General features: G+C 36.5%; 1 protein-coding gene across 1 annotated transcript in view; it reads right to left on the bottom strand.

Annotated features, from left to right (window-relative positions):
• The window catches only part of COG5 (component of oligomeric golgi complex 5), a 173,575-nt gene that overhangs the window by 85,819 nt on the left and 63,116 nt on the right, over nt 1-24,640 (bottom strand). The window contains exon 7 of the mRNA XM_066550811.1: nt 15,842-15,972. Within this exon, the coding sequence (XP_066406908.1) occupies nt 15,842-15,972 (131 nt within the window). The remainder of the gene's footprint in view (nt 1-15,841; nt 15,973-24,640) is intronic.

Here is a 24,640-nt window from a genome sequence, read left to right as displayed (position 1 = left end):
CATTGGTCTAAAGTTAATACTGAACAAATAATTTTTCTTATTGTTGTGACTTTTGTATGAAACATGTTGTAGAAATTGTATAATACTCTGAAACCTCTCTGTTGGACAACAAGTGTGTGACCTGATTAGAAAACTGCAAAGTCTAAAGTACTCCATTTAGTACTTTCTAGACTCCATTTTCTTTTCTCTGTTTTAGTCACTGTCTTATATGCTTATATGTATATTATTTGCACAACTTGTTTATCTTATACACTAAATAACCTCAGTATTTAAATATTTATTCTTGTGACAGTGGGTTTATATTCCTAAAATTTCTTGTGCTCTTTTCTTAAATTCTTCTAAATCCTATTACTGAGACAGAATGGGCACAGTTTAGAGTATTGTGAATTTGGTCATATTCCAAATTTACATCATTACATTTTCTACATCCTTTTATTTTGTTTTTTTGAAAAGCAGACTTATTTTCTGCAACATCTTGGGAGGAGAACAGAGGGGATGAGAGGTAATATGAAACTTTAAGATGCACACACTTTGACATCTCATTTAACAGCTGGTCAGAAACTGTCTTCAACTATGTGACTTATTTTAAAAAGTTTCAGAGTAGATGATGTTAGTCCCATTTAATCATCTCATTTGGCTGTCAAGAGAATGAACTGTAGTAGCCCACAAAATGTCTCTTCCTACCTCTTAAATGGATGTGTACAGCTATGTGCAGAAGTAAAAATCTGGAATGGTTAGAATAATAGGCTTTCATAAACATAAAGTTTTTCATAAACACTTTATTACAGAAGAATTCTGCCACATATTTACAGCTGATGTGTGACCCACCCTAGAAAAAGTACTTTAGCTTTAGCATTGTCAAAAATGTACTTTTTAAAACCTATCTGATTTACAGGAGCTGTATATATGGAAGTGCTAATTCTGATCTTAAAATAACTATCAGCAGCGGGGGCTGAAGAAGGAGAAAAGGAGATCACTGATTCATTGCAAATTATATTAAGGAGTACTATTGTTTTCCATGAATGATACAGGTTGTAAATGTTTTCATTATCCAAGTTGTAGTACTTTAAGAATACATCTACATTTTGCGATCGCAAGTTCATTAATTACAGTATGCTGCACTAATTACGTCCAGATAGTACCTCAATTACCAATGTATGTCAGAAAATTCCCAGAAATTTGGGTTGAAATGCAAACAATACATGAAGTTTAAAGCTTTCCTATAAAAAAGTCATTAACACTGGAGGTATGTTGCACAGTCTGAAATTAGCATCTCATACATTTCTGTTCTTCAAAACTGGACCATCAAACAGCACAGTAATATTTTAAGTCTTACTGCCACAAAGTAATAACTTGTTTACATTTGACTGCACAGCTAAATTACCTTTTGATATGCACAAGGAAATTTTAATATGGTGCTAAATAATAGCCAAGATGGCTTTGTCAAAAACAACTCATGCCAAACCAAAGTAATTTATTTCTGTGACAGAGAAAACGTACCTTTGAATAGAAGATGTAACATGTTTTGATTTGAAGCAAGGCTCACACTATTTTACGTGACTTTCTTGAGCAAGCCAAGCCAACGTGGTCTAACGATGAACATAAAGAACAGGGTGGGATAACCCAAGTGTGTGACACTCTAACACTTGTGTCTCTCATTGACTGTCCTAATTCTGGTTCTATTCAACATTCTCATGGACTTAAAAAAGGCAGAAAAGAGGATAGCAAACCATCATGGTACACAATTTATACAGGTGGACAGGTTTAGAATTCATGAAGCAAAGACAGTGTAGTCTGGACAAATAGAAATCTCATATTAAGGCATATGGAATATGAATTCCACTCACAATAACCATGAGGCGTCTCTGGCTCCTACATATTTAAAAAAAACCAAAATTCCGTCTTTAATTGAAAACACAAATGAAGTTCCTGTATCACAGGTGTGTAATTTTATAATTCCCAGCTCAGGGGAATACAAAAAGGCTCCCTCTCAGCAGTACTGGCTGACTGTGACAATGTGCTTCATGCTCCAGTCTAAACTTTACATCTGATGCTGCTGCATAATTGTATGCTCTGTAAAGTGTAGCACAGAACAGCTTGGGTTGGAAAGGTTCTTCAGTGATACTAGTTAGTGTAAAAACTCACCGTCACTTCAAAACAATGATCCTCAGAGACAAAATTCAATAATATAAAGTTGAAATAATGTTCCTAGCACCTATGTACAATTACACACCATGACATGTTTTCACTAATTCTATGTCAAAGTCTCTACTGTATGAACAGTAGTTTTTGTCTACAGAAGAGATGAGCTACTTGACATCAAAAAACAATTCTTGTCTAATGCACAAGATAAGGACAATAATTAGAATCTTTAATTTAGCCCAGCTTCTCCCCCATCCCAAGAAAGCCACAAACACAGAAGTAGAAATGAACACTTAAATTATGAGCAGTATTATTAGCTTTGCCAGACCTCCTCTGCATACTCACAGCCAAGGTAAAAACCTTGAGTATATATAAAAGATTCAAAGGGATTGTTGACAGAGATCCTTAACTAAAAAGACCTTAGGAAAACTACTGCATCGAAGTAATTCCTCATCCATTATTTAAATTCAGCTGTTATACCCCTAGTATTTTCTCTTGTATGAATGACACATAAACTGTGAACTTAACTACCATGAAATATAAATAAGTGTGGTACTTATTTATAAGAAAATAAATTTTTCATCATGCAAAAAATCTCTTATGGAAACTGGAATACATAATAGTATGTTGTATAAAAAAGAAAAGTGTTTCAGAACATTTAGCACTTTTACCTGAGGCACACTTTATTTACCAGTATAGGTTTCAAGGAAAAAAAGGGAATGAATCACTTGTTCATAAAAATTGTATACAGATGCAATGGAAAAAGTCTTTACAGGAGAAGCTTAATGTGTAAGAGAAATTATATGTAGGTGCAGTTACTCATCAAGATGTAGTATTAAGTTCACTCTTCCACATACCACCATCAAGGCACAAAGTATGAGGTACTCTCAGTATGGGGAAAAAAAAAATTCAGTTGTGGATTAAAAAATGAGTCTGAGATCTAGTTAAAGCCAACTGCCTAACATCTTTTTAAAATTATCACTTCCTCGAATTAACACTGAAAGCCTCTGAACATAACTACAACCTAGGCTAAAGTTTATCTTTTCTGAAAAGAAAATCCCAAAGATATTCCATAACATTCTAAGATTTTTAAACTGAATAGAGAATATAAAGTATAAATGTAGACTTCATTTTCATTTAAAAAAAATATGCATGAGATGTTTACAGGCCAGGCCATTACTTCAATGATCCTCTTTATTTTTGTCAGCAGTTCTGCCATGTCAAATCTCAGGGCAAAGACTATTTTATTTACACAGCTATACAATTTAAGATTCAGTACTGTTCAGTCCAATGAAAGTTAACTAATTATCAAATTCCCTGCTTTAGAATATAATTTCCAGCTCATAATACTTGTTATTCTTTACACCTTACAGCTCACCATCTGATGAATTTAAGCCTGTGTCCAGCACTATACAAGGCAAACTACACTAGCACAAGGTTTCTTAGCTCGCTGTAGAACTCTGTGAATTTATTAATTTCACTGTTTTATTTTTATAACCTGCACTGAAGCAACAATACTTGACACAGTGATGCTTTCCCACTGTGCCATATCTGAAGACACTGTCAGAAGGTCTCTATGAAGAAAGATATCTTCTATTAAGGAGAAAAATATCCTTGATCATGAGGTATATTAAATTTAATTCTAAGGTGTGGCAGAATGCTGATCCTAAATCAAGGGGAGTGAATTCCCCAAGAGGATAGAAGGATAGGCTGTAACTGCACAGCAAATGAAAAAGTCTTAAGTCTGTGGAAAGGTTGCTTGTATTCATTTGCTGACAACTTTGAAATTCAGATTCCTAGTGAGCATTTTAAAGGGGGATAAAACAAGAGTCAAGTAGAAAGACAATGAAAAGGCTTCATGCATTAACATCTCCTCAGGCAGAAAAAACCACAAACCTGCAGCAAAATGCAACCAGCACTGTCACACCACAAGTTCTACTGGGTGAAACATAGGTGCTTGAGGAATGTGGTTTTCAATACGCAGTATACAAAAACCACAACAGTAATAATAAATACTGACCTAGATGTGAATTCAGAAAAATCCTTCATCTAACAGTAATAACAAAGAACAAGGTGTCTCAGGCTTTTCTCAAATAAGTCAATACTTACATCCCAATAAACACAAGGATAGCTACACTAAGCAGGAATAGCCAGATCTTCTACAATACTGATAAAGTACAAAAGACAACTACATTTTTTGACAAGAAATCAATAGGATTTTAGAACAAATCTCCAGGAAAGAGTAAAACCTGCAGTGCAGGAGAACATATGGCACTCTCCCATCCTCCTTACTGGTAACTCCCACTACAGCACACATTCTTTCCCAAATGCATATGGATTTTAGCTTTGCTCATATACAGTGCTGGAGGAGGGAGGGGAGAAGACTGAAAGGAGTTCATCTTCCACCCTCCCTTCCTCCCTGCTCCTGGAGGGGAAGAGTTGCACAAAGCTCCATCTGAGCTCTAGAGAGGGACTGTGTGTCAGCACCCTGTTACACGTGTGCTCTGTGACCAAGAGGAGCAGGATGAAACACAGACACGCTGCCCCCGTCGGCCCTGGCGCGGGCACTCGCCGTGCTCGCGTTCCATCAGAGCGACGGAGGCAGAGCAGCAGCGCAGCCTCAACATGGCTCAGCAAGCAGTACCAGGGACAGATTTTGGTATGAACTAATTCTGCCTACATTAGACAAAACAGTCCCATGACTATTCCTGCTACTATGTTATCTCTATTACCTTAAAATATGGGCTTCTAAACATGTAGGCCCAGGTGCTTCCCAAGTAGTCCCATTTTCCCAACAGTATTCACTGAGGAGTTCATCACCCCCTCCTCTTTCACAAGATTTAATTCTGGAAAGCCCATCGGGTATGGGGAAAAACTATGGCTCTGAAAAACGAATGAGCTGGACCTGCACATCTGGATTTTTGGCATGAGATGTCTCCAAAAATTACTGTGTTTTCCTTTCTTCTGCGTTTCCAACATGTTTATCCAGCAGAAATGTTGGGCATGCTTCAAGATCTAAATTACTTATTATTCAAGTAATTGCTCAATCTTTATTGTACTCAAAGAAATGCCACGCTTGGTTAAAGAGCTTATAAAAGAGTTGGTACCATAATTTTTTAAGTCTGTTAAAGGAAAACATGATTAATTTTACGGCATTACAAAACAAGATCAAGTTAAAAAGATACAGACTTAACTTCATAATTTTAATAAAGTATCACTATCATATATAAACTGTTATGAAACCTAGAAAGCTGAGCAGCAATACCAAAGTCTCCATTTTTTGCTGTTTTTGTAACATTAATCTGTATTTTATGTTATTTGTTGCAGCTGTCTTTTTAAAAAAAAAATTAGACTAGCAAACATAAAGCAGTACCTTGTCAAAAGAAAAACAGTAAAGGAAAAAAATGAGAGTTTAGATAGTGATGGATACTCTGGGAAAGGCACTGAAAGAGGTCATGGCACAAAATTATTGTGCAAAATTAGACACAGTTTTAGTTAAAGAAGCTTAGTGACTTTAAGGACTAAACTATTTTCAGCTAAATATGTATAACGCACATAGTTGTAGTAATACTAAATAATTTACTTAAGCTAATTCTACTTTTTCCCAAAGAATTTTAAGATATAAAAGGCAATAACTCCCAATTTGGTATTAAAATTTCAGCCAAAACCATTTTTACTAAACACTTGTATTACCATGTGCTTCACATTAATATTATATGAATTATTTAAGACTGATTAAATATACATGTGTCTGTCCAAGCAGGTTTCTCCTCAAAATGCAGTCTCTTGGTTTCTTTTCTTTTCAATATTTGCTTAAAGGCAGTGCATTTGAATCTGTGCCTCATGTCAACTAATTATGAATTCCTTATACCACGGTGTACTACCTGCCACTGAGGGAAGGAAAAGCAAGTGTTTCATGCTCCATTTGCTGTTGACAACATCTCACTGGGGCTGTCTGCTTTGCAGACTACTCTGTGGAACTTGTGTCCAGCAGAGGTACAATTAATAGTCAGGAGTGCTAACAGATAATCAACAAGAAATATCACGCCCTTGGCCGAGCCACCCAAAGCCCTGAGCCAACACCTCCCCCAGCAGCTGCAGGGGACACTGAGCAAAGGAGGTGGCAGCTCCCAGGTCTGCTGGGTTCGCCTGGGCCATGGGCTGACCTGCAGCAGCATTTCAGATACAAATAGAGGGCTCTCAGACAAAAATACAGGGCTCTCAGAAGCCGGTGGGCTCAGCTGGGGTCACAAACAGAGGTAATAGAGCAAGATATCCAGTGTGAGAGGACTCCTTAATTTGGATGCTTTTGAAGCCTAGGGAAGTGGCATTTTGAAGCCTAGGGAACTGGCATTTTGAAGCCTAGGGAAGTGGCAGTGTAATGGCATCCAGCTGAAGGATGGAGGAAGACAGGACAGCTGTATGCCCTAACCATGGGTACTGCAGACGAAGCTGCTGCCATTGCCACCACCCCAGTGAAGACAGGCAATCCAAATCTGGGAAACAATGACTTCATATCTGAGTTCTCTGCTTTATTATGATTTAAAAAAAAATAAATCCAAAGGACAGGAAGAAAATGTTCTCTAACCTCAAACTAATTGAATTTGAAGGTTTTACAAAACAGTAGTTGCTAATATATTGTAACATAGTACCTCCTCATACTGCTTCATCACAAAAAGGATGTGCATTTTGTTTGTCCTGCTAATAGACACTTCATAACTTCAATATCTGGTGCATAAAAATCTTTATGTGTTTAAGGCCTGAACCTGATCCTGAATATTGCAGGAGGAGTTCATCAGAACTGGCTGTGGAGTGAAAGGCATGTGAGAATGCTGCACAGCTGCATGGCCACAGGACAGCCCAGAGCTGGGGAGGCAGGCTCCCAGCAAGAGCTGCTAACTGGGAAAGGTGGTGGATGGAAGGCAGGGGGCCCTTCCATGCCCAATTAGTGAGTCCCCTGTGCTCACCCCCACACCTGAAAACTTTCTGCTGAACATAAATTAAAGAACTAAAACTTACATTTATTTTACAGTGGTTTTTCTACTTGACCTAAAAATACTTCAACAAACAGATAACTACAGTTGAAGATATCAGTGGGTGAGAAAATAGAGGCTTCCAGGATTTAATAAAAAATGTTATTTTCATACAGGAGAAAAAAGCATTTTCATGAAACATGGTCAGTGTTGTTAAAAAAAGCCAGTGTTGCCTAGTCATTAAAGCACAGCAACTTGCAAACTCAAATACTTGTTAAGAACCTACCTGTTTATTTTTTGTCATTCAGAACTTCTCTGTATTTGCCCGCTTGTGGAATGAGGATGGCTAATACTTGCCTAACACACCTACTACACACACTGTGAGGAATTCTCTAAAGGACGTTGCAAAATTACAAACTGAATCATTAATGTAAAAGGATCAATATTCAAAAAGTAACATGTGACAGAGGGTCTTCTACACATTTACAACAGCAAACAATATTCTAATACTGAACAGGAAAGTCCTAGATCTCACCTTTATTTTAAAATCCTTCTATTTTCAAAATGTTGCTATTGAACTTGCCCATATGTTCCAGTAACTACAACTCTCATGAGTCTTCTATATTAATAGTAGTTAAAATAGTCTTGGAATACAGATACTGGAAAAAAGTTACTATTTGAACTATATTAGCACAGTGCAGCTCCATTCTCTCAAAACCCTGTTTCACTGAAAAAAGAAACTATCACAACTTAAATGGAGAACATGTTGTACCTTAAATGAGGTACAGAAAATGAAAGTACTAAAGTACTGAACAATCATTTTTACACACTATCATTTTTACCTGCATGTACAATGCTTCAGGTTGTGGGCACTCAGATTCCTAATGGTTTCTTAACAAGATCTCCATATTTTTCCTCTACATCAATACTGGAGTTACATACCCATTTAACTCAAAGAGATAAATAAATAAATATTGCTAATGTTTTTCCACTCAAAGCATATCTCCTCTGATTTAGCATGACCTGTTAAATTGAGGTCAAACATCTAATAAAACAGGTACTACTCCAGCTGGCATGTTTCCTTGCCTGTTCTTCAATAATCATTTTTTGCTACAGTCACCTAAATAATACACTACATATGGCATTTAAATTTTGCTGATCTTTTCCTTCTGGCTACATGAAGTTTTTCTTGTGTTCTACAAATTATTTCAATCAGAAAATACATATAATACAATGTAACACAGTGAGAATAAACAATGGCTGGACATGAAATTTAGAGATGACCAACAGGACAGATTGTTTTTATTGTAAAACATTTAATAAATGAGCCATTAACAGAAAGGAGTAATTAATGGTTCTCTTCTCCTATGGAATTGAGAACACCTTTTGCACCTGTATAATAAAGTACAGAGCTAACACCTGAAGAATTATGCACAGAAAGATCTTATTTTTACTTCCAATACTATTTTTGCTATTGTTGTTACTACTGCTCCTAAAACCACTCTAATTTGTATTATGCCAATATCTCACCATCCTTTTTTAATGCACATTTTTAGCCCTTACATGCAGAGGTTGCAAGCTGCAAAGTAAAAGTGAACTATATTGAAGTCAGACATTCATTTTAGCTATTCCAAGATTCAAAACATTTTATCATCTGTTCCTATGGAAACTGAAAGGATATTCTAGGTTATATCAGTAGCAGCCGATTATGTTGCCGAGAAATCTGTGGTTTATTTTAATCCATAGTTCAGAGGTATAAAATCATGCTTAGTGTTTAGCTTGGTGATTTTGAATTACTGAGGCGTGGTTAACACTTCAGTTCCATTAGATCATACTTTAAGATAAAATAAACTCCTTTTAGACCAGAATAGTAAAGGGAAAATGTTATAAGGTTCCCTTAATCCCCATGGAGTTTACTGTTCAGATGTAGGATTTAACTAATATATACTTGGAATTTATTTTCTGGTTGTTAGATGAGCCATACGTTGCTGCTGCATCACATCGTAATAGCACAGTTCAAGGAAAAAATAATTTAGATTTATAGAAAACTCCCTCAGTAGTGCCATGCACCAGATGGCCAGATGAAGGAATCTGATTTAGCAAGTTAACAAGATCATGAAAACCATAACCATAAGACTAAAGATGAAAAATAAAATTGAATAATGCAACATCAGTATATTTCTACGACAAAGAAACTTAAAGGTTAGGATAGAGTAAAACTTGTGAAGACATTTAAAGACATTAAGCGAAAATTCTCCATATGTATACAGAGCTACTCCCAAAGAAAGGATAGAAACAGTGTAAGTTAGTAAGATTTTAATTAAACAGACCAAAATGCCATTGTGATCATTCACAACAAAAGCCAATATGACAGCTAAACATGTTGGAATAAGTCTTCTCTAAATACATTAGAAACAGAATAAGCAGTAAAATGGGTAGTTAACATGAAACTAAATAAAAAGCTTTGGATTTCATACTCCATTTTCACTAAACAAAACTAGATGATTTAAAGTCAACTATAGCTACCACCCTCATCTTATGCCAAAAGTAGCAAGTAGGTTCAAGTTTTCCTCTTTACAGATAAGACTTCAGCCTTCTTACTCTAGATTCAAATAACTGACTTCTGAATAATCAGAAATGCCTTCTATTCCTATATCATACTGTAGTCAATCACTCCATTACGAAATAACTGTCTCAGTCTAGTTTCCATCAGGATCTCCTGCAGGGAATCAAGATTGTAGTATAATAAGGAAATGTAACAACTACTGCGTAAAGTGTACTATATTGGTTAAACTTTTGACAGTAATGAGGTTAAATTCCAACTACTAGATTTCAAGATAGAAATAAATGTCAGAATAAAGAGAAAAGAAAAAAAAAAAAAGAAAGAAGCAATGATTACTTTTTACCTTAAAAAGCATACTCTAGTAGCATTTCAAATCTAGTTATTCCAGGCTTTTTATGAGGGCAACCAACAGTATGTGGATGAAAAGATTTATGGCTATGAGCCAGATTGGAGGGGTTCTTCTCTCTTTTTTTTTTTGTACTTTATTTGCTATTCTAATGATCATTTTGTAATTATGCACACCTATGCAGTTATGTATATCTACATAACAGCAATCAATCCCACTGACATGCTGAAGTGCATAAGGGCTTGGATTATTTAAAAGGCATGACAAAATATGATAGCTAATACGTAAAAGCAGCAAAGTGTAGGCAAAAACATCTGGAAACTAAAAATTGTGCTTTTGAGTAGCACAGTACATCAGTGTGGGTAATGTAACACATTCTAAGCTAAATGAACTAAAGCTGAACATTAAAGAGGCCCCTACACAACCACAGGGCACACGAAATGACATCCTGCTACAACATTAGACTTTGTTCTACAGTCAAGCACATCTTCACAGAGCTGACAACTTCAGAAAAGCATATTCATGCACTTGCACAGTCCATTTCACAATGAAGCATTCATCTGAAGATGACACTGACCAGCAAAAAACAGAAGGCAGATTTTGAATTAAATCAAAGTGTTTAAATATCATGAACTAATCTAGAAATAGGGATGTTTCAGTGCAACACATACTCCTGCTAAAGTAGGCAAGACTGAAAGAAACTGAGAAACTCAAAATCACAGGACCCTGCCCAGACAGTCACGCCCCAAGAACCATCCACACTTTCGGCAGCAATAATTAGAAGCAATTAGAAAACACAACACTATTATATTTTTCCATGTTTCATCAAAAAAAGTGAGAAATGGTGCCCAACACCAACCCTTCTTAATATCTGAATATCTCAAACACCTTGAAGTGCATTTGCATGACTGGAAAATGCTGCCACAAGATAGTAAGTGCATATATTGCTTAAGATCCTTGATATTAGATTGAAAACGGACCTATCAGCTATTTAAGAACAATTTCACCAATCTTGCCATAACCCTGCAAGCTGTGGTAGAAAAACACTCAGCTCAGAGGGCCCTGAAATGAAATAAATTACGCAATTTCTTGATGATTGTGTCTAAGTGATGATAACTGGTCAATTATGTACATACTTTCCCCTCCAACCCCTTAGGGAATAAGAAACAAGACCTATTAGAGATCCTTGACAAGAGATTAAATGCTGGTCTATGAGAAATCTCAGATTAATTTCACCAATTTTGCTATAACACTGCAAGATGTACTACAAAGCACACAGCTTAGGGAATGAACTGAGATAAATTGAGCACCTCCTGGATAATCACCTCCAGACAACTGGTTAATTATGCAGACACTCCATCCTCCCATCACTTTTCTCAGGCACTAAACAGCTTTAGTCAAGAACACTTATGCATATACACCTAGTTAGTAATTTTTTAATGTAAAAAAAAGCTGCACTTGTTCCAGAGACAATAACTAAGAGGAAAGTTTCAGTATGAAAAAGAATGCAAAACAGAATAATTCACAAAACAAATTCTTGTCAATGAATTACTACATGAAAACTCAAAATGCTCCCAGATATGCCCAAAATAACAACAGTACAAAGATGCTACAATGTGATTAACTAAGAAATTTTTGTTCAGATCATACTGCTTACCTATTTATCCTGTTTATAAAAATCCAGTATTTCAACAAGTGTCAGAAGTAGAGTGTTGGATTTATTTCTCTACATTATTTTCCCCGCTTCTTTATTCTGCAAGGTTATAATTAGCAAAGCTTTTCATTCTGGAGAAAAATAAATCTGGGTATTTTTTAAAGAACAGTATACCCAGTTAAACAAAGGATACCTATTGGGCTTACACCTATGTCTTATATACAGGAAACTGGACAGTAAAACATAGCATAATTTCTCTATAACCTAAAAAAAAATTTTAAAAACCCCACCAACTAAAAAAAAACACCAAAACCAAACTAGTCAGGCATCTACAGATTCCTCCAGGAGATAAGGAAGGAAAATTTTTATTCTGTGGTCAAATATACAGAATGTTTCTGTAACACACAGAAGGACAAACTGTTTAAGTGCAAACCCAGGGAAATCTGAATTCTGCTCTAATTTCTACACCATATCCTGCTATATTTTAATCAATCTTTAATGATACCATTGACACCTCACAACCTATATCCTAATTATTACAATTGGTATCAGTAAAGTCACAAGCAAGAACACAGGTCCCCAATGTATTTCACACATGCAAAAATCCATCCTTCTTACACATCCTTCTTATACCCACAGCTGCTGCTTAAAGCACTGAACCTAGCTCAGAACTAGGGCTACCTTTTAAGAGGATGGAGGAGGTGAAAATGCAGCTCTTTTCTTTACACACATGGCCTGGCTCCTAAAGCTATCAATATTGTAATTATCAGGTGGAACTAAGTTTGCTTATCCCTCTAAGTCCCACATCTCCCATGGCAATATACAGCAGGAAGGGTTTGAAGCATGAGCTAAGTTGCAGAGAAAGTTTTCTCATTTTTAAATATAGCAGACAAAACAGTGTCTGGAAAAACTGCTCTACCTGGAATTGAGCTATGGTAATCTTAACAAATTTCTCTTTTCCCCGGTAATTTCTTATTATTCAGATCTACTTTACACAATATTGCTGTTGAAAACAGGAGTGAAGTGGTGCCAAGAGCAAATCCAGATTCTTCAGCCTAGGGTTCAATGGGAGCAAAAGAAATGATGGGGATGTTTCAGGTGGTTGCAAGATGCAAATGTATTTCTTTTAAAAAATTTTCTCTTTTTTAAAATTTTAAAGCAGAAAGCATTGCTGGCTTCTGTTAGAAGGGTGGCTTTTAATCAAGTTCTTGATGCATATCTGCTAAAGCTGTCTTTCCTAGCATAGCTTCCTATGCTATCTGCCATTAGCCTGCTTACAGTATGAAGGAAGGAAAGCTAGCAAGGAGTTCAGGACTAGAAATAAAGATGGGGTTACAATCCATTTTCTTTGAATTGTTCTGTGGGTCATGAAAGACTGTCTATCTGTGCTATGTACACTAGGAGTGCCTAACAAAGCACACAGAACAATAAAAACCTGCCTGTAGCCACTGGTACCTGTGTGCTCAGGTTTGCTATTATTTGTATTACTTTTGTCAACAATAGCAGAGAGCTTTCTCTTTCTAAAAGGATTAGGAAGGCAAGTGTGGTTTGCAGCTCTATGAGAGCCTGTTTAGACACACTGACAGAAACTTCTAGTCTATAACCAGATAGCAGCTTTAAGATTCCACCAGGAATAGGAGTGGAAGGCTTCACTTCTAAAGCAGTCAATGGCTAATGCCACACTTCCAAAGGGGGAAGAGGTTTCATTTTTTCTGAGAAATACACAAACACCATGGTGGTGGACAGGCCATAAAAACATGAATAAAAATTAACAGAAAAAGACAATGTATTACTTAGGTATAAGTATCTGCTTTCATGTGCTACTGCTGCACATTATTTGGGGGAATCTGTGCACTAGCATGTGACTTATACATCATTAAATAAACAATAAAAAGAACAAAAAAAGTCTCTATGCAAATCAAAGGGGATATATAAAAATGTTAAATGGAGCAGTTTAGAATTTTTAGCTCTGTTCTTTTTGTGAGAGGAACTTCTAGCAGTATCTGAAAAAAAAAGCTAGAGAGCACATTCACCAAAAAATTCTAACGACTTTTGTTTAAAAACAAATACTTCCAGTCTTACTTTTTAAAATGTATTTCTACTTCCTGCTTCTCTTTTAGGTGGACACTGAAATACTCTAAAATGGAGACATAAGGGTAATTTTTCTCTTAAGGTGTTGCTGGAAAGTGCTGCATGAAATATAGAAATACAGCTCACTCTCATGTAGGCAACTGATCTCGTATAATTTACACAGCAGATGAAAATAAGGGTGGAAACTAAAACTGCATTTGCAAATATGAGTATCAAATAACTGCAGAAACACCTGGATAAATACAGATGCACTATTCTCAAAGGTACAGACAGCCACCAGAATACATACTGGCAGGAAGACAGTTCATCTGAGGAATTCTTTAGTACCTAATACAGGAGAAAAGATGAAGGTCTCATGTCTTCTTTAAGGAAGTTTCAAGGGTTGGAAGGTATAGATGTAAATCAGCTTGTCAGTAAAACACAATAACAGGAATCAAAGACATGCTATTCACTAGTCACATTTCAAATTCCAGATTTCTTGGGCAATGCCTGCATATGTATTTTCTAAAGCAAACTATTGTTCTCAACATTAAATTCACAAATCATATCCAACAACAAACCTGTGATGCATAACCCAACACCTCCTCATGAAAACATCCCCATTTCTGATATGACTAAGCACTAATAATTTTCTTCCAAACACTCCTCCATTTGTTGGAAACAGGCCCCTGGCTAAAGCACAACAGGCATATACTTTAATAATCTCTTGATTACCTGGAGACAGCCTGGAACACCTAATAAATCTGTCTATTTTTCAGGTGGAGTGGGATTGATCTCCCCAGGGTTTCTTTGTCAGTTCCATTTTAGTACTTAATATGAAGAGAAAATTATCAGAGAAGGTCAAATCTGACATGAAAAACTAGAACGAGTTCACACTGATGAAGACTTTTGCTACATTTAAAATAAACGTCCACTTGCTTTTTCTTGGCCCTGTCTTCTGTCAATCTTTGTTTAATAACCTATATGCTTCATAGCTTGCAAAAAGTGCAATCACAGCTTGGCAACATGCTCAATAGCCAGAAGTTTCAACACTGGAATAGTAATCAAGTGAAAAATGGGGTGGTTTTTTCCTACCACTTTGTTATCAGCAAATAGTCAAAGGTATTTACCACAACCAAGTCTTCCTGCTGCAGAAAATTAGTTGAAATGACAGTTCTAAGTAAAAGTTAGAGACATATCAAAAATTTTAATCCTCAATTGTTTAATCAAGCCAACTTATTCAGTAGGTTTTCTATTCTGTATACATTCTATTTTCATGTCAATCTACAACAGTATAAACAGATGCTATCTTGACTTAGAGAGAAGTTTAACACTTGGTAAGAAACAGGATAAAAATGCCTTATTCAAAGCCTCTTTGTTCTCTAATTTAAGATCCAAATTTGATACAAACTTTTACCAGATTTCTCCTCTCACTCTGGCAATGAGGATTTAAAATATTTTTCTTTTTGAAGAATATGAAAAAGTATAGATAAAGGAACATTAAATTTTACAAAGGCAAGAAAATATCACTAAAGATACTGCAAATAGTTAATAGATGGAGCCAGGTTATTAAGATGTTAATAATTACATTTAATATGAATGAATGCAATTACACATATTCATTTTTATTTCCCTACAGTGAATATTTACCTCAAAGTTTAGACTGCTCTTTGAAGTTTTAATGCAAATCTTTCAAATCTTTTCAATATATATTTCTGTACTGCTAAAATGCAGAAATCTTCTTACAGTTTTAAGAAACTGTATTTTTCATATTTTGCTATAAACCTTGGCAACACTGGCAGTGCTGTATATGGTGTTGAATGCATCAAGCTTTGAAGACAGTGTTTACAGTTTACCTACTTTCTTCCAAATTATAGGGTCAGATCCTGCAAAATTTTATTCTTGCCAATAATGCACAGGACCGGTTTTGTCACTTTATTTGAATAAAGTCATGTGTGAGAATTTCTCACATATGCCTTTTTTTTTTTTTGTTTAATTTATACTGGGCAGTGCTACACAAAGCAAAAGAAATCAAGCTCAAATTCTTTTACATTTTACTTTTAAAAGGAAGTAAAGAACAAAGTGTATTTTACCTGAGTCTCCACACCTTGCTCAAGCAACCTTTTAGCCTGGTTTTCCACCTCAAGACGAGCTCTTGCAATAAAAAGCAGGTCATTTTCAATCACTTCTATTCCAGACAGATCTATCCCTTGAGAAAGATAATCTATAAAAGCAACAAAACATTGATAAGCATGACACAGGATAATGGGGATAATGGAACATTTTAAGCATGTTAAAACATTTCAAAGCTACAGTCAGTTCCAAGGGACATTTTTGTATACAACACTTGACAATACAGTACATCAAAGTAATGTCTTATACCAGGAAAACTGAAAATCAGAGGACTATTACTTAAGAAAACCTGGATATTGAATACATTTCATTTACTTCAACACACTTCTCTACATCCAGAGACTACCAAAGAGGTGCAAAACATGAGTCCTAGGAATTACAGAATCAAAATCACAGGCCAAAAACGGGCAAGAAGTCATATCCTTGTCCCAAAGAATTAACTAGATCAGTAAACTTGTCTAACCAGATGCTCAAATAAGTGTAATTTGCTCTAAGATCTGAAATTAAAGATGCATTAAAAGGCTCAAATTATACTTCATATATTTAAGTTGCACTACTGAACATTTGAGATCAAAGACAAAAGAATGGTACAGGGAAAAAAAAGAATTTTTTTTTCCTTTTTATTTACAGAATCATCACAAAAATCATTACCATCATGGAAATCACCATCAGCCAGGTAGCCAGAGATTACTGGGCTGTACTGGCAATTGCAGCAATAAAATCTATCCAAATTCAGCTTTTCTCAATGATTTTTTCCCTCCTTTTATATCTTCCTGGATTTAAATTAATCCAATTCTCCATGTCCAGGTAGCCTAGACCTTTACACAACTGCTTATCACCCAAATAATGCAGGACTACTCTCATTTACACCATTCCCAACATTTAGCTTAATGAAAGAGGTTTTCCACTGTTTTTTTGGAAAGATCAAATAAAAATAACAAAATAACGGCCAAGGCATTTCACACAGTATCAGATTCTTCCTTCATAAGATGATGTTTCACTCTTTCCATTTATAATCAGTCCTCTATGATTTCCTAATAAAGTTATCTTCCTTTTAGTCCTCACAGTAAGTTTATTAAGGCAAAGACTTAAACATTTTAACTAAGCTAACTGAACTTTTAAATCTTTGCCAAATAACCTTTCACTTTAGTAGCCATTTATTTTTGTTTATTCCCAATAAACTAATCTAATTCTCAGATGAATTTCAGCAATGACATATTCACAACTGAACACAAAATTCCAAGTGAATCATTTCACAGCTATGTAGAGAACATCTCTGTACCTGCACATGAAAAATATCATATAAGAAATAAAGACAAAAAGCTTACTGAAATACTGCATAAAGCTTAGTAAAGGCATAAAGGAAATCATCTCTCTTAACGGTACAGTATGTCAAATAGGTTTTAGTCTACTAAGAATAGGCCTGCAAATGCTTTTCCCTGCATGCATTTGTTTAAAAATGGATCGGGGGGGTCAAAGTTCAGCTGAGCAGCAGGACAGCACAGGGGATTCATGAAGCCCTGTGTGCTGGTGTGTTTACAGAGCTGCTTTTGCCACGGGCCAGAGCAGCCACACTTACCCCTTATTTCCATACAACTTTTTGCTGTTACTAAGCTGCATCTCTACAGGTGGTCTGGCATATGAACCCATTAAAACTAATACTGAACTCCCAACAAGTTCCAATGAGCAAGTGTCTTGAATGGGAAGGCTAATTTTCTGAACCCTTTCTTTTAGCTGCACAGAAAAAAAAAAAGGACAAAAACACTATCACAGATTCACTCTACTGTCATAGGAAACGCAGAAGAAGTTTCTTGGCAACATGAGATTAAAAAAGGTGCAAATATTACCAAATATTTACATATTCCACAAACACAAGAACTGCTGAGTAGTTCACTTATGGCATAAAGTCATAATCTGGAAGCCCAGACTGCCTAAACAAAATAAAATTAAAATATGGTCATGATCTCCTAAATCCACAGAAAATCTGAGGAAGATTACTAAAAAAGATACCATTTCTTCCTGTTGTGTTTCATTTCAAAATCTAAATTAAGTCAATTCACGTGCTAAAAATTTAATCCTTCTGATGGTTTCAAGAAAAGAACAGAAAGACCTTGCTGCTCTGGCTTCTCCAAAAACCTCCATCTGTGTCTCCGACTGGCAGCCACCTCCTGCCAATCTGTTAAAATCTGCAACTTTGCTCCAGATTTTCTGCAGTCCTAACAAAATATTTTGGGACAGTGCATTTCAGCAGGACTTCAAAACAGTGGGCCCTCCTGTAGGTTCAGTGGCTACTACTGTAGATGCTCCTAGCTGCTATTCTAACAGTAAGGAAGCTCTAGCAATTAGACAGTTTGAAAAGAAAGGCAGTTTTCATAAGGACAGCAGGTCTATGTCAGAAACACCTGCAAGTGCTTTCCTGCCATTCTTATGTGAGAGCAGAAGCAGTAACACAGGCAGGGTATGTGCTTTTTGATAGTTTTTGTCACCTATGCTGACAATATAATATGAGAAATCTCTACAGTTTTGTACTCTCAAGAGTGATGTTGCTCCCCTGGACAGCACATGAAACCAAGAAGAAGGACAGTTGATGTAAGAGCAGCCAGATCATACCCAAAATACCTGTGCATTTAAGATCTGATTTATTTAAAATATTGCAGAGGAACTCACACATTTCAGTCAGTTTTAGTTAGTATAGAAACCCTGTCAAGTGAACACAACAAAAATGCTATGGGTTATTCGCTCAGGGAGTAGCAAATGTAGAATTTTGTTTCAGGCACTTACTCATGTGATCGTTTTTCTATTTCTTGCCATGCACAGTCAGTCAGTAACACTATGGTCAGGATCAGAGGTGAGTGGGACATGGGCTGTAAGGTACTTGTGTCTACTCATCAGGAATTAACCAAAAACAATGGCTCACCCCTCAGCTAGCACAGACTCTGGGGACTGGTGTCCAATTTAAAGCATGTCAGCTTTCCATCTGCTTTAACCTTAAAGCTCTGCAGTAAAACTATTACTGTATTAACTCTAAAAGATTTAGTGAGTATGTATTTATACTTGACATCTCTCCCTTAAGAGATTTTAAAAGCCTATGTATAACATTTTGCTAAAAGCCTATGTATAACATTTTGTTGGGAAGATTTGTGTTTTTAACAAATTAGAATCTAAGTATCCTGTACCACCATGTGTCAGGGCTGGAGCAGCCACCAAGGCTCCCAGCAGCACCACAGGCTGCTCCAGCCACTTCTCAGCACAGCCAGGGAGCAAATTAGAGGAGGGAGCTACAGTCCTATAAACTTTCCTTTACCTCTCATCCCTCTGATAATTCTACCTCTTTATATAGGTTCGAGAACATAAAGGCAAATCCTTAACTCTCACTGGGTGTTAGTATTGCTTCCCTTCTATCACACCCAAATAAACTTGGAAAGCACACCTGGAACTTACTTTCTAAGAACTTTAAATACAGACTGCCTGCTGAATCATTTTCTTGAACAAAAATACTGTATGTCAAGGCAGAATGCACTAAGAACGAGCAAGAAATGACATATATAATCTACTTCAGCCTACCAAGGCTGTACTTTTTAATAAAAAAAATATTTTTGTTACTAAAATACTGAATTTTCTTGATTTACTAAACTTGAACAACTATTCTAATCTATTGGTTAAGATACTGCTTGAAAATACATTTTTTTAAAGCAGTATTTCCCAGATAGTTATGTAAGAGCAGTTTCGTAGTCAGACAAATCCAATATGCAGATAGAACATTAGGCAGAAAAACAGTACTTTGAGCAACTCAGTTAGCTCTCCTTAATCTAAATGACTCACCAACACAGATTCTAATATGTGATCTCATTTTTTAACCTCAAATATTCTTTGTGATAATACAAAATCAAGATTAGAAATTGCATCTTTCTGTAAGGATTGAAATACGTTTTGGAACAGAGATAACTACGATGCTAACACCCTTATGAGCTCCCCAAAAACTGTATTACTCTCTTTATACAGACTGAATTGATTCTGAGCTTTTGCTAGAAATTAGAGAATCAACAGAAGACTACTGAGAACAATCAGGTGCACTAACAAAGAGGAAAACAAAAGACAGTAATAAACCAACGTGATTAAGCTGCATGACTCAAGAGGCTACTTGAGTCAAAAGAGAAACCCTTCTGTGCTCTGAGAACCAACCTCAGCGACACTAATAAAGAGGGGAAAAAAAAGGAAATTAGAACATCCAAAGTGCATTCCCCAGGAGCAAACATCTAAGGTCTGCAGACACATAACTCCCCTCAAATGCAAGAATCCAATGACAAATTAAGAGGCATTCCATGGAAGACTGGGAATGGGGAGAGGTATATTAATGGAAAATATCCATTCCTGAAATTTTAAATAAAATCACAGAATAATAAAATCACAGATCTTTGTTTCCCTGTTGGAGGGAGGTTTGAGGTCTATTTCTCTTGCATTGGTCATTTGTTTTACTTGATTCTGCGGTCTTAGTTGCAGATAATGTTGGTGATATCTGTACCCTAAGAGTACACTGCTATTTTTCCATAGTGAAGAAAAATTACAATTTTTGAAGAAATTACTAATTTAAATTCCAAAAAGTCAACAGGTCTAAATGATACCCAAGAGTTCTGCTGGAATTTAGGTATGCAGAAGATGATTTATCAAGAACTATTATAGAAAACTCATGTGTGCATTGGTAGAAGAAGTTTATGAAACTGAACCTAAACTGCTATTGGGAATATTTCTTTCTGTTATCTTCCATGGTCTTAAGGGAAACATTAGTTACAGCAGTAGCTACTGGACAGGAAGGACACCTTGGTTTGCCTCATTGTATCTGAACCAGCAACCCAGGATGCTGCTGGGCTGGAATATGTCAACTGGTTTTTTTTGGCAATGCAGCAAATTTAAAATCAAAGCCCTGAGAAGAGAGCCTGAGATCCCAACAGTTCAGCAGCAGACCAATGCTCACCCTTTGGTGAAAACAACCTGGGGTTTTACGTTATATCTCTAGTCTCTAGGTGGAATAAGCAAGCACCTTACCTTAAAGAGCAGTGGTCTGCTGCTTGGAGACAAATTTGCCACAATAGATGCATACAGAGCAGGTGGGGAATAGCAAGAGCAGGCAAATTTCTAAGTGTTCAAACTGGAATCTGATGCTTCCAAAAAGTACCTCTGCTTATGCTCTGTTTTAACCAGACTAATTCTCCACTTAAGCAGAAATGACTGCCCCACACTCTGCACCAGGCACCAAAGTACTTGCTGAAGCAAGCCTCATATTAAGCCTTTAAATCAAGTGAAAGCCATTCCACTACTGGTACTATTGAACAATATCTTACAGCTATCTTATGCAACTTGAGCTCTTCAGAAAAAGATGTTAATTCCTATCAAAACTGCATAGATTACAATGCCTTGTGAAGTGTTCAAAATAAGAATGTCATTGCCCTATACTGGGTATGCCCTATACTGGCCATACACAATGTCATATATTTTGAATATACTTTAAAATTATTAATTTTGAATATTAAATTATTAATTTTGAGGGGCTTCCTGCAGGTATTAATAATTCATTATTAAAGAGGAAAAAAAATTATTTTACTAAAATACCAGTTATTTACAAAACTCTTGGTATCTTTCTTTCCTTTTCCTATATGGCAAAATTCCTGCAAACCTTTCATCAGTGAAACAACAGAAAATAAAATCTTGTTGTGTCACTGGAGGGCCACTAAGCTCCTATGAAATTTGGTCCTTATTTAAGCAATTTCAACCATCTCAAAAATTCACTACTTGCATGCATAATCCATAAGATTTCAGTTTTTAGCTGTTTGAACAACATTAAGTGAATGAAAACTGTCCTGCTGGAGACAGAAACTGAGTGGGGCCCCTTGGCTCTGTATTTGTTTGTTTTCTCAGGCAGAACATTAACACACTCTTTCTGTTTAAGTCCAGAAAAGGAAATATTAGACAACCAGGTCTAGTCTGATAGATGTCCCTAGTGAAGGGGAACATGAAAAATAAATACAGAGCAAAGAACTTCTCAGCTCTTCATTTCAATCCAAGACTGGTTTCATTTTAAAGAAATCAGGTCAACAGTAACAAAACCAAACTGGTGGAAAGCATACAAGTCAAAGAAAGCAAACTTTAACTGCTCATTCAAACACAGACAATTATCTTGTACTGTAAAACAGACCTATCATGCACATTGTATCATTCTATAATGGTTTGGTCATTATATCATTCTATAATGGTTTGGCCTTTAAAAAAATGTAGTCCAACCCCTCTGCATGGGCACCTTCCATGATCTCATGTTGCTCAAAGCCCTGTTAAACCTGACTTCGAGCACTTCCAATGATGGAGCATCATCTCACTTGATCAAAGCTTTACTTCAGAAGAAAATTGAGAATTCAACACTCTAATTCAGAGACCATGTAAATATTAAAAAATTGAACATTTTCTAGCATGTTAAAAAAAAAACAGGCAGTTTTAAGTGTAAAGGCAGGTTGGAATAAGAAAGAATGGGTTGTCATCCCGCACTTGGAATCAGCTTTTTTTCCTCCAAAAGACTGTTCCTGGTTTTTTTAATAGAATATGGTTTATGTTAAAATATTTAGTAGTGCTGTAATAATCATCTATGTCCAATCCTATCTACTACAGAGGAAGCCTGCTGCTTCTCTCCAGACTGCATGCAAAAATATAAAAAAACACACCCTGAATTGAGAACAATTATGGGGGAGCAGTGAGGAAGACTGACTAGCTATTTTTAAATTAAATTAAAGCTGCATTTAAGTTGTCTTGATGGAAGAGTTAATTCCTACTGCTCTCTGGGCTGGAAATCAGATGCCACGCAGGATCTGGAACTGATGGAAATGAGTTTGATATCTATTTTTATCATCATCACTGACTTAACAATGAGCACCAAATTTTGGAGACATTCCTGTGAAAATGCCATGATTCAGAAAATAGCTTAACACACCAAGACAAACACTACTTAGGTCTAATCACAAGTTATACCACACGACTCCCACGCTCACTTAGGCCTAAAGCAAGAGTTGTTGAACTCCTTTAAGGTTCCCCCTCCCACACACCATTAGATCTCCCCCATCCCTCCCCCTCACCCTTGAATACAGACTCACAACCTTACTTCACCACGACCTACTACACCTGCTGCTTTCTTTTGTGCCCTCCAAGGGGAGCAGGCAGCAGCCCCACATCCAGCTGGTGGCTGCTCAATGCCATTGTAGGAACCTGGGTGACAGGACAGAATTAACCCTCTGTGAGCTTATGGGTGACAGCAATTTGAGGAAGTGCTCAGCACCCTGGAATGTAGGCCTGCCATCCTGAAGAACCATAGCAACCTTGAGGTAAGGACAGAAAAAAACATCATGAAGGTCAACAGAAATGAGTTAAGCCCTGTTCACCTGGGATGGCACAGCCCTGTCCACACAAGCAGGTTGGGTGCTCACTGGCTGGAAAGAAGCTTTCAGAAACAGACCCAGTGGACAGAAAATTTAACTTAAACCAGCAGTACATCCTTGTGGCAGAGGCTGCCAGCTGTGTACTAGACTGGGTGTACCCAGCAGGTTGAGGGAAGTCATTAATCTTATTATCTGGCACTTGTAAGGCCACTGTACTCCACACCCCCCAAGAAAACAGACATTGACAAATGAGTCCAACAGGGAACCACCACAACAGGGGACTGAAGCATGTGAGTGTGAGGAGAGGCTGAGACAACTGAGTCCTTTAACCTTGAGCAGAAGTGGTTAAGAACAGATCCAAATGCATCTGCTGCTGCCTGGCAGACAGACCTTTCTCAGAGGTGCACAAGAGGCAAGGGCTACAGGCTACAGCATGAGAAATTCTAGTTAGACATGGGAGCAGAATACTGTACTTTTGGTTTCATACACCTTATCCATGGAGGATATTAACCTGCAGGAATGCACACATTGTATTTTAATAATAATTAAAATTGATAAACTGTGAAACATTAGGATCTAGAATTCTAAAAATCACCCTAAGTTTCTTAAAACAGGCTGGTTTGAGAAAATGCCCTCAAGAGCTCCCAAAACATTTTCAGCAACTAAAACTGCATTTTTTACTAAATTCTCTGTGATAAAATACTTACAAAGAACTGTAACATTCATGCCATTCACCAATAGCAGTTGGGTGGAACTGAAACCAATTTCACCCTAAGTATTCTATCAGAGCTATGGCCTAGAAATCAGAAAATATTCAAAAGAAAATTTCAAAATGGACTTTCAAAATTAAATTTATTCTGGCAACAATGCAATACCTCTACAAGTCAATACTCCTCTTGGGCTTTTTTTGGAGCAAAGTAAAAATAAAATATGTTGCCAGTAAAAACCTAGTTGTCCTATTTTGGTTTTGAACAGACTTCATAGCATCACAGATGCAAAGCAAATGTACAGCATGTGTGAAAGAGACAAAAACAGAAAGGGGGACAGAAAGGTAGAATATGGAACAGGAGAGAGATGTAGCCCAAGTGGGGCATTACAGAACAAATGAACTTCAGCTTTCAAAGAGTTGAGAATAACAGAATGATGAAAAATAACAGACAGAAAATTATGAAGGAATGTAGTGAAAGGATACAAATAGAGAGTCGTTCATACAATTTGGTTTTAATTAATCTGTAAGAGTAATTTAGTGCCATCATATGCTTTCCACCTTGACAACTTCCTCCCCACCTAAGCCCACAACTTTGCACTGCTTGTTCATCAGCAAGGCCAATGGTAATGCTCAGT

This window comes from Molothrus aeneus, chromosome 5 (genome assembly GCF_037042795.1).
Source record: "Molothrus aeneus isolate 106 chromosome 5, BPBGC_Maene_1.0, whole genome shotgun sequence".
Taxonomy (NCBI): Eukaryota; Metazoa; Chordata; class Aves; order Passeriformes; family Icteridae; genus Molothrus; species Molothrus aeneus.
Note: the sequence above shows the minus strand (reverse complement) of the source record. Positions and strands in the feature narration are given on the sequence as shown.